This window comes from Panthera uncia, chromosome D1 (assembly GCF_023721935.1).
Source record: "Panthera uncia isolate 11264 chromosome D1, Puncia_PCG_1.0, whole genome shotgun sequence".
Taxonomy (NCBI): Eukaryota; Metazoa; Chordata; class Mammalia; order Carnivora; family Felidae; genus Panthera; species Panthera uncia.
The window spans coordinates 13,999,384-14,009,852 of record NC_064808.1 but is presented as its reverse complement, the minus strand read 5'-3'; the positions used below and the strand labels follow the sequence as shown (position 1 = coordinate 14,009,852).

The 10,469-nt window shown below is 39.6% G+C and overlaps 1 protein-coding gene across 1 annotated transcript; it reads left to right on the top strand.

Annotated features, from left to right (window-relative positions):
- Window positions 1-1,230: 1,230 nt before the first annotated feature.
- Window positions 1,231-2,196, top strand: LOC125933823 (olfactory receptor 4B1-like). Its single transcript, XM_049647021.1, has one exon. The coding sequence runs from the start codon at window positions 1,267-1,269 to the stop codon at window positions 2,194-2,196; it is 930 nt and encodes a 309-aa protein (XP_049502978.1). The 5' UTR covers window positions 1,231-1,266.
- Window positions 2,197-10,469: the final 8,273 nt, after the last annotated feature.

The following is a 10,469-nucleotide window of genomic DNA, read 5'->3' as shown; positions in this document are numbered from 1 at the left end:
TTATTAAGCCTACAATTTTTATTGCTCTAGAACATGAATTGCTTTATTATTTTAAGGTTCAATGATTTTTATTTAGTTTTAAACTTTAACTTGTGTGCTTATATGAGGAATTCTGACACACAGTACTGTGTTCTGATCTGTCCATATCACTGACTTTTGTTTTCTCTGTGGATTCTGGTACTTGATGTCCAGGTGTGTTTTTAGTTCTTAAGTATATTTCTTAAAAATTTCAGTATGAAATCAGGGTTATGGGGGAAAAGAGTGGAGACTAAATTTAGAACAGAGAATCAAGGTATCGTGATTTTTCACCCAAGTTTTTCATGGGTCGTATGTGGTGGAAAAAATTCCTAACATGGCACCTTAATCTAGAGACTATTTTAAATCACATGACATTGTTAGCTTGAGGCGAATATCAGATCTCTATTTATTCTGTATAGTCTAGTGTGTTTATACGTATATTAGAGGTGCTCGGTAATTATCTGTGCCAGGGGAGTAGCTCATAGAGATATCTTAACTCTTGTACACTTTGCTGCTAACTATCAACATGGAGCCAGAGCAGGCAGGCTGGCTAGCCATAACAATGCTCTCAGAGGGCAATCTCTTTGAATTCAGGATATCTCAGTAGTTTGAGCAGTGGGGAAATAGATGCGAAAGTCATATGAAATGATGGAGACAAACTAGTAAGTGGAATTCTGTCCAGGATTTGAGCATTTGTCATACAAACAGTCATCGAAGCTGAAGACTGGCAGAAGATTCTGACCTCTGAATGAAGGACAGTATACTCAGGACCTTCTGGAAAGGGAAGAATTATCTTTGGGAAGATGTTTCTCAAGGCAGAAATTAAGGAAACAAGGAATTCAGGAGTAGAAGTGTCTCATGAGGATTCCCCAACAGAAGAGAGCTATTCAAATGCAATGAAGATAATAAAGACTATGAAGTTGAATGGCTCCCAAAATTCAGAATCTCTTGTAGCAAACTAGAAAGAATACTGGCTGAAGTCTGAAAGCCTGGCTCTGAGGCCCAGAATTCACCGCTTTCTGTGTGATCCTGGGTAAATAACCATCTCCCTGAGCCATAATTTTCTAATATACGAGCTGTCATTAGATTGCCTATATTTAATGCTGAATGAGTACATATGGGCTAAATGAATGGGCAAAGTGGTTTATACTGTCTAATGTGCTATAAATGAGGTGAACTGATTGCAATCAGTGTCTGTTTTATTACAGGTCTCTCATTACCTGTGCCCAGAACACCTGATTAGATTCCATGGCGAGTACAAATAACGTGACCGAGTTAATTATCGTCGGTCTTTTCCAGGATCCAGAAGTGCAGAGGGCATGCTTTGTGATGTTTCTTCCTGTGTACCTGGCGACAGTGGTGGGCAATGGTCTCATTGTTCTGACAGTCAATGTCAGTAAGAGTCTGCGTTCCCCCATGTACTTCTTCCTTAGCTACTTGTCCCTGGTGGAGATCACTTACTCCTCCACTGTTGTCCCTAAATTCATCACAGACTTACTTGCCAAGATTAAAACCATCTCCCTGGAGGGGTGTGTGGCTCAGATATTCTTCTTCCACTTCTTTGGAGTTACTGAGATCTTCCTGCTGACGGTAATGGCCTATGACCGCTTTGTGGCCATTTGCAAACCTCTTCGCTACACCACCATCATGAGCCAGTTTGTGTGTCGCCTTCTGGTGGCTGTTTCCTGGCTCGGGGGCATAATTCACTCCATGGTCCAGATCCTTGTTACTGTTCAACTGCCGTTCTGTGGTCCCAATGTGATTGACCACTACTTCTGTGACCTCCATCCGTTATTCAAGCTTGCCTGCACTGACACTTCTGTGGAGGGGGTTATTGTGTTGGCCAACAGTGGATTAATCTCTGTGTTCTCCTTCCTCATCTTGGTGTCCTCCTATATTGTCATCCTGTACAACCTGAGGAACCATTCTGCAGAGGGGAGGCGCAAAGCCCTCTCCACCTGTGCCTCTCACATCACAGTGGTCCTCTTGTTCTTTGGACCTGCCATCTTCCTCTACATGCGACCCTCCTCCACCTTCACTGAGGACAAACTGGTGGCCGTGTTCTACACAGTTGTCACCCCCATGCTGAACCCTATCATCTACACACTCAGAAATGCAGAGGTGAAAAATGCCATGAGGAAGCTGTGGGAGAAGAAAGTGAACTCAGAAGTGGGATAAAAATGAAAAAATGAAAAAAAAATTCTTCAGAACAGGACTATATATGCATTCTGTTTTTGGTCAAATGTAAAGAACAGAACAAAAGTTAGCTTATTCATATATATTTTTTTGTGGTAGATAAATGAGCCCCTTATACTCCTTGTTATCAGTTGTAGCTCTTTCATTGCTGTCTGTATTTCGGAGAATTTTCAAATTGAGTTGCATCTCTTCTCCTGTTGTCCATAGTGCAAAGTGCACAGATTTCAGGAGGGATCATCTAGACTGGAATTTCCATTTGGAATTCCCACCCCATCATCTTCTGCCTGTACAACCTTGGGTTCATGCATTTTGCCTTTTGGTGTTAGCATATGGTGTGTGGAAAGTCTGTGGACTTGAAGAATGAAGTTTATGTTTTGCTTTCCTACTGATGTGGTCTTGTGGGAGTCACAGGAAAGCATTTTTACTTCATTTGGTGTCCCTACCCCATTAATTTAATTCCAATGCCTAAAATTCCATAATAGGAGCTTTATTTCATGACAGTAGGGCATTGCTAGAATGGCAGTATCTCTTGGAGGTGAACTACAAATGCTTATATTTGTCATATCTTCTTGATGGATTGATTCCTTTATCCCTATACAATCTTTTGTCCTTTGTTATCATTTTTTGGATTAAAATCTATTCTGTCTGATATAAGTATAGCTACCCCTGCTTTCTTTTGTTTTGGAATTTCTTTTCTGTTGATTTACTTTGAGTCCATATTTGCCCCTAAATCCGAAATGTGTCTCCTGTAGGCATAGTTGGGTCTTCTTTTTTCTTATTCCAATCAGTCACTATGTCCTTTTTGATTGAATTTAATCCATTAACATTTAGAATGAATTATTGATATAATTTATAGTTTATCTTGTTAATTGCTTTTGGTCTGTTTTGAATTTCCATTGTTTCTTCTGTTTCTGCCTACCTTTTTTTAAATATGTTTATTTATTTTGAGAGAGAGAGAGAGAGAATGAGAGGGGAAAGGGCAGAGAGAGGGGAGAGAGAAGGGACTTGATGTCACAAACTGAGATCAGGACTGGAGCCAAAATCAAGAGTCAGATTCTTAAATGACTGAACCAACTAGGTGCCCCCGCTTCTGCCTACCTTTGTAAAAGGTAATTTTCTGTGGTGGTATGCCTTTGAGAATCGACTCTGCGTTTCTGCTTTGTTGTTACTATGAGGCTTACATAAAATATCTTAGAGATAAAACAATCTATTTCAAGTTGATAGCAACTTCAATTGCATATAAGATATCCACCCTTTACTCCTCTATTTTGTGTTTTTGATATCACAATTTACTTCTTTTTTTTTTTTAATTTTTTTTTTTTTTAACGTTTATTTATTTTTGAGACAGAGAGAGACAGAGCATGAATGGGGGTGGGTCAGAGAGAGGGAGACACAGAATCTGAAACAGGCTCCGGGCTCTGAGCTGTCAGCACAGGGGCCCGATTCGGGGCTCGAACTCACAGACCGCGAGATCGTGACCTGAGCCGAAGTCGGCGCTCAACCGACTGAGCCACCCAGGCGCCCCTACTTCTTTTTATATTGTGTATTCATTAACAAATTACTGTATATATTGTTATTTTAATACTTTTTCCTTCAACTGTTACAGTTAAGTGATTTTCACACCATTGTATTCTAGAATTAGTTTTTGAAATCTGACTTTATATTTCACCTTACTATTGTGTTGTATAATTTGGTATGTTTTTGTGTCACTAATTTATATCTGTTCATTTCAGCTTGATAGTTCCTTTGAACATTTCTTGCAAGGCAAGTATTTGGGAAATATTTTGGAAAAGTCTGCCTTTATTTGTGAAGGACAACTTTGCCAGATGGAATATCCTTTGCTTTTTTTTTTTAAATTTGAATATTTGAATGTGTCCTGTTGCATTCTCCTGGTCTGTAGGGTTTCTTTGGAGAAATCTGCTGGTAGCTTAATGGACATTCCTTTGTAGGTTATAATGTTTTTCTTCCTCTGGCTGCTTTTAGGATTCTCTTTATCTTTGGTTTGATGTTTTTGTATAATGTGTCTTAGAGAAAATCTTTTTACATTGAATTAATAGGGTGATCTGTTAGCTTCTTGTACTTGGATATTCAGGTGTCCCCAGGTTGGAGAAGTCACTTTTCTGTCTACAAAATATTCAGAAAATAAAGTTAAGAATCAAGGCAACAGGCTAGGTTCATTCACTTAATCTTTATGAGGCATGCTGTGGAATTATTTTCAAAAAGAGACCTTATTTTTTATACTAGATATTGCTACATATCCTGTAGCCTCTGTGCTGTTACAGGACACCCACAGTGATCCCTTGGTTTTGAAATAGATGTAGTAGCAGATCGAGGATTCAGGGATCAAATAAAAACTCATATTAACATCTGAGTTCCAAGCCCTGGACAAGGTGCAATATAGGTCATAAACCTATGGGTAATCTAATCCTTGGTGACAAAGTGCCAGAGCCAAGATCTCAAGTCACCAAGGGATGTCTGGCATGAGCTTCTTTCCCCGGCAGCCCAGTTTGGCGGACTCTGGAAACATCCTCTCCCCGCCTGGGCTTCTGAGCTCTGCTCAGGCTGTCTGCGCAGAAATTACATCCCAGGAAGATGGAGAACTGAGTCGGACCACGTTATTGTTCATTTTCTCGCCGGTGTATCGTTTTAGATCTTGCTCCTCAGGTTTGCTCTGCTTGTGTTATGAACGGGAATCTCCTCTCTCTGCGTGACCCGCACTCCCATTCTGGAAGCCGGCCACGGGTGGGCAGCAGGGGAGGAGCTGGTGGCTGAGAGGAGAGTGATGCAGGTGTTGGGAGGAAGCCCTGGAGCCTGGTCTAGTCCAAGCTCCGCCCAAAGGGCCGTGTGATTCTGGGTCCAGATTCCTCTTCTGTGGAAGGAGGATTCCATGAGCTTCTTTCCGAATCAAACAGCTGATGGTGGCTCAGTGAGGGAGCTAGCAGGAGAGGCCCGACTTGACGCCTCTGGTGAGGGCTATTGTTGGAGGAAAAGTGGGAGAAAAGCATGCTGGAAAAGGCTGGTCAGAGCAATATTATTTGTCAGAATCCACAGAAGGAGGGGTTCCATGGCAGAAAGGTATAATGAGAACTCATGAGGTGGGGCAGATTTATTGTGGAGATTTGAAAAATGTTCACCGAAGTTGTTTATCGGGGCCACTGTGTTTAGTATTTCTTTTTCTTGTTTTAAAGTTTCTTTATTTATTTTTGAAAGAGAGAGAACAAGTGGGGGAGGAGCAGAGAGAGGCGGAGAGAATCCCAAGCAGGCTTCATGTTGTCAGCACAGAGCCCAACGTGGGGCTCAAACTCACAAACCGTGAGATTGTGACCTGAGCCAAAGCCAAGAGTTGGACACTTAACTGACTGAGCCACTCAGGCACCCCCCTGTTTAGAATTTCTTAACCATAAAGCCTGGAATGGTGTGGTTACTTGATGTTTGAGAACACATACTTATCTTTCAGAGTCCCTTCCTTGGCCCTGCCAGTTAAAGAGCCAGAATTAAAGTCACCCTGCAGGTGACATGTTACTGCACTGTGAATGGTTTACTGGTCTGATGACCTCTTTTTGCAATTCTCTCTAGAATGTTTTCCATTTTGATTTAGAGTTCCATTTTTTAAGTTTTTTTATTTAAATCCCAGGCAGTTAACATACAGTGTTAAATTGGTTTCAGGTGTACAATGTCGTGATGCAACACTTTGATACATCAACCAGTGCTCTTCGCAAATGCCCTCCTTAATCCCCTTTGCCTATTTTGCCCATCCCCCCACCCACCTCCCCTCTGGTAAACATCAGTGTATTCTCTACAGTTAAGAGTCTGTTCCTTGGTTTGTCTCTCTCTCTTTTTTTCCCTTTGCTCGTTTGTTTTATTTCTTAAACTACACATATGAGTGAAATAATATGGCATTTGTCTCTGAGTGACTTATTTTGCTTAGCATTATACTCTCCAGCCCCACTTAACATCATTGCAAGACTTTGCTCTTTTTTGTGGTTGAGTAATATTCCATTGTGTAATATCCCACATCTTCTTATCCATTCATCAGTTGATGGATAACTTGGACCATTTATATAATTTGGCTGTGGTAGATAATGCTGCTATAAATATTGGGGTTTCATGTATCCCTTTGAATTAGTATTCGTATGTCCTTTGGGTAAATACTTAGTAGTGTAGTTGCTGGATCGTTGGGTAGTTCTATTTTTTTTTTTTTTTTTTTTGTCTCAGACTTCTCACCTTTTATTTTTAATTTTTTAATTTAATTTTTTATTTTTTAAAATTTACATCCAAATTAGTTAGCATATAGTGCAACAATGATTTCAGGAGTAGATTCCTTAATGCCCCTTACCCATTTAGCCCATCTCCCCTCCCACAACCCCTCCAGTAATCCTCTGTTTGTTCTCCATATTTAAGAGTCTCTTATGTTTTGTCCCCCTCCCTGTTTTTATATTATTTTTGTTTCCCTTCCCTTATGTTCATCTGTTTTGTCTCTTAAGGTCCTTATATGAGTGAAGTCATTTATTATGACTTTTGTCTTTCTCTGACTAATTTCACTTAGCATAATACCTTCCAGTTCCACCCACGTAATTGCAAATAGCAAGATTTCATTTTTGATTGCCGAGTAATACTCCATTGTATATATATACCACACTTTCTTTATCCATTCATTCATCGATGGACATTTGGGCTCTTTCCATACTTTGGCTACTGTTGATAGTGCTGCTATAAACATGGGGGCAGGTAGTTCTATTTTTAACCTTTTTGAGGAACCTCTGTACTATTTTCCAGAGTGGCTATGCCATGAAGTTAATAATTATAAATGGCCCATTGTTGTTAGTATTTTTTGCACCTGTTTATGAAATACTGTCTTAGGTCAAGGTCAGGAAGATATTAATGGATATTTTATTTCAAATGTGTAATGTGCCTTTTTCATTTAAATCCTTATTCCACTTAAAATTGATTGTTAGGGATTATGTGATGAAAGGCTTCAATTTTATTTGTTTTTTCTTATATGGAACACCAAGTGTTCTATCATCATATCTATATCAAATTTCTATATTCGTATGAATCTGTTTGTGGCCAATCCTATACTCTCTTAATTACTGTAGTTTATGTCTAGATATATGGTAGGGCACGTTTCTCTATTTTTTTTTTTTTAAAGAATATCTTGTCTGTTTTGAGTCCTTTTATCTTCTAGACAGTTTTAAATCTAAATTGTTAAATTCCACAAAATAACTTACTGGGATTTTTTTCTATTGTTCTATAGATCACTTTGGGAAGAACTTATGCTGTATGAGATCATGTCATTATTTTCACTGGTATGAGATAAGCCTGATTTGCTTATGTGTTACTGTAAACCAAGTCCTCTGAAAAATATAAAGATACAGAGTTCTGTGACTGACAAGTGACTTATGAAACTTTTATTCCCAGGGAAACTGTTAAGGGAGTAGAGGAAGCAGAACAGAGGAGTAAAATATAAATAGAATTCAGGTGAATTCTAGCAGAGGGTCACTTCAGACTGATTTTGTAGAACTCTGGAGTGTAAATTATGCCTAGAGTTTGATTAGAAGCAAGTGAGTGGAGTTTTGATATCCAGACTATTAATATATATTTTTAAGTTTATTTATTTATTTTGAGAAGGGGAGAGAGAGAGAAAGAGGAAGAGAGAGAGAGAGCACACATGCAGGTAGGGAAGGGGCAGAGGGGGGGGAGGGAGGGAGGGAGGGAGGGAGGGAGGGAGGGAGAGAGAGAGAGAGAGAGAGAGAGAGAGAGAGAGAATCCCAAGCAGGCTTTCCATTGTCGGCACAGAGCCCGACACAGGGCTCGAACTGTGAGACTATGACCTGAACCAAAATCAAGAATCATATGCTCAACCAACTGAACCACCCAGGCACCCCAATACTCCCAGATTCTTTAGACATTAGCTAAGGGCTTCTCTGGGTTTGGGTTGGGTATAGATTCCCAGACACTTTAATACAGGGAAAATGGACTCTAGTAGCCCAAGGGCAGCATGTGCTAGCTGTTGACAGTAAAGACACATGAAGTTCATGGGTTAAAAAAAAAAAAAGCGATATGGACAGGGATATGGACAGACCTTGACATTCTTTGTCATGCTCTCCTTTATTTTGGTGCTCTTTATTTTTATTATTGTTTTTAACTTTGGTGGTTTTTAAAGTGTTAAAGACCACCAGCTCCTTTGATTAAATTTATTCTAGGAAACCTATGGTTTTGTTGCTATTGTAAATAGGGTCCTTAAGAATTGCATCTTCTAGGCACCTGGGAGGGTTAGTCGCTAAGCGTCTGACTCTTGATTTCAGCTCAGGTTATGATCTCATGGTTTGTGAGATAGAGGACCGAGTTGGGTTCTGAGCTGACAGCGTGAAGCCTGCTTGGCATTCTCTCACTCCTTCTCTCTGCCTCTTTCCCACTCACTCTTTCTCTCTCAAAATAAATAAAAAACATTAAAAAAATCTTTAAAAAAAGAATTGCATCTTCCAAATTATGTCCTATAGAAATGTAATGATTTTTTGTTTTTAATTTATATTACTAAAACTTTATTATTGCTAATAATTTTCTGTAAACACTTTAGGGTTTTCTAGTAGACAATAATATCATATGGGAACGCTACTGGTGTTCTATCTTCCTCTCTATTTTTTTGAAAACATCTCTGGGTAAGAATTATAGCACAATGTCAGATATAAACAGTGATGATAAGATTCTTGTTTTTAATTTTAAGGGGACTATTTCTAAATTTCCCCATTACGAATGATGCTTGATATAGATATGGACCATATGTGGCTTCCACGTAGTGTAATGTTTTCAAGATTCATTTACATTGTAGCTTGTATCATTACTTCATTTCTTTCTATGGACCAATAATACAGGGTTACTGGAGGAGTTGTGGGTGGAGTTGCTGTTCCCCTGGCTACCCCGGTTCTAGGGTATGAGGTATATGGTAGGTAGGCAGTTAAAACTTCACAGCGCTATGTTACAGCAAAACAGCTGCCTCATTCCTCACCAAGCTTTTCCCTGGTGATCATTGGGTTTTTACTAAATTCCAGGGTTCTACAAAACCAGTTTTTACCATCTCATTAGTTGTTCCTGGTGGTAGGGGGATTGAGCCCTAGAGTTCCCTGCTCTGCTATTTTCAGTGATACTACTCTTGTAATCATCATAATTCTCTAATTCAATATTATCTCCATTTTACCAGTGTGTACGCTGAGGCACAGAGAGGTTAAGTTACTGGCTCAAGATCATAGAACTATAGGGGCACTTGGGTTGCTCAGCTGGGTAAGTGTCTGACTCTTGTTTTCAGCTCAGGTCATGATATCACAGTCATGAGATCAAGCCCCATGTCAGCTCCCACATTGTGCATGGAGCCTACTTAAGAGTCTCTCTATCCCCCTCCTTTGCTCCTCTCCTGCTCTTGTGTGTTGGTTCTCTCTCTCTCTCTCTCTCTCTCTCTCAAAAAAAAAAAGATCATAAAGCCATAAATAGTGGAGTCTGGGTCTAGAGGATGAAATTTCTACTATACTAATGCTAGTAGTTTCTTGATAAATATTTATGACTACAATATAGCAGGATATGGACATTAAACTTTCTTTTTGTGTGATAATGATTTTGACTCTGGTTTTTATTTGATCATGAAGCTCTACTGAGATTCAGAGGCTTCTTGAGTAGAGTAATATATAAATTTTGAAGGGAAAAAGGGAAGGAAAAAGGCCAAAAAATGAGGAGGTATGATTCAGACAATGTAACGTGTTTATCAGATCATTTAATTTTTTTCTCTTGGGCACACAGACTATGTTTCCTAGCCCCCTTACATCCATGTGGGGTCTTATAAATAATGGGTAGAAGATGTATCCCAGATTAGGCTTGATAAATAAAATGTCCTCAGTGATCCTTAATCTCTCTGTGTGGTCATTGGCTAGGTGGGTGTAGATGACCTAGAAGATGGTCCTGAAGTTTCAGGAGACTGGAGGCATCACAAAATGGGAATGGGCCTGTATGCGGGGTTCATGGCTTGGTGGAGAGTTGCATGTGAGACATTTCTGATTAGGCCTATCTGTATTGGATTCAGTGTGAATGACTTTTACTGGGATTATGCCACTGAGATTTGGGGCTGTTCTGTATTATTCAAGCATTGCTAACCCGTGCTAATTAATACAGAGAACTAATAGATAGGGTTCCTAATGAATTTATTCAAGAAGATGAGGGATGGAAGAGGTAGGGATGGTGCCCCTATAGGGGGGCTGGATGAATGGACC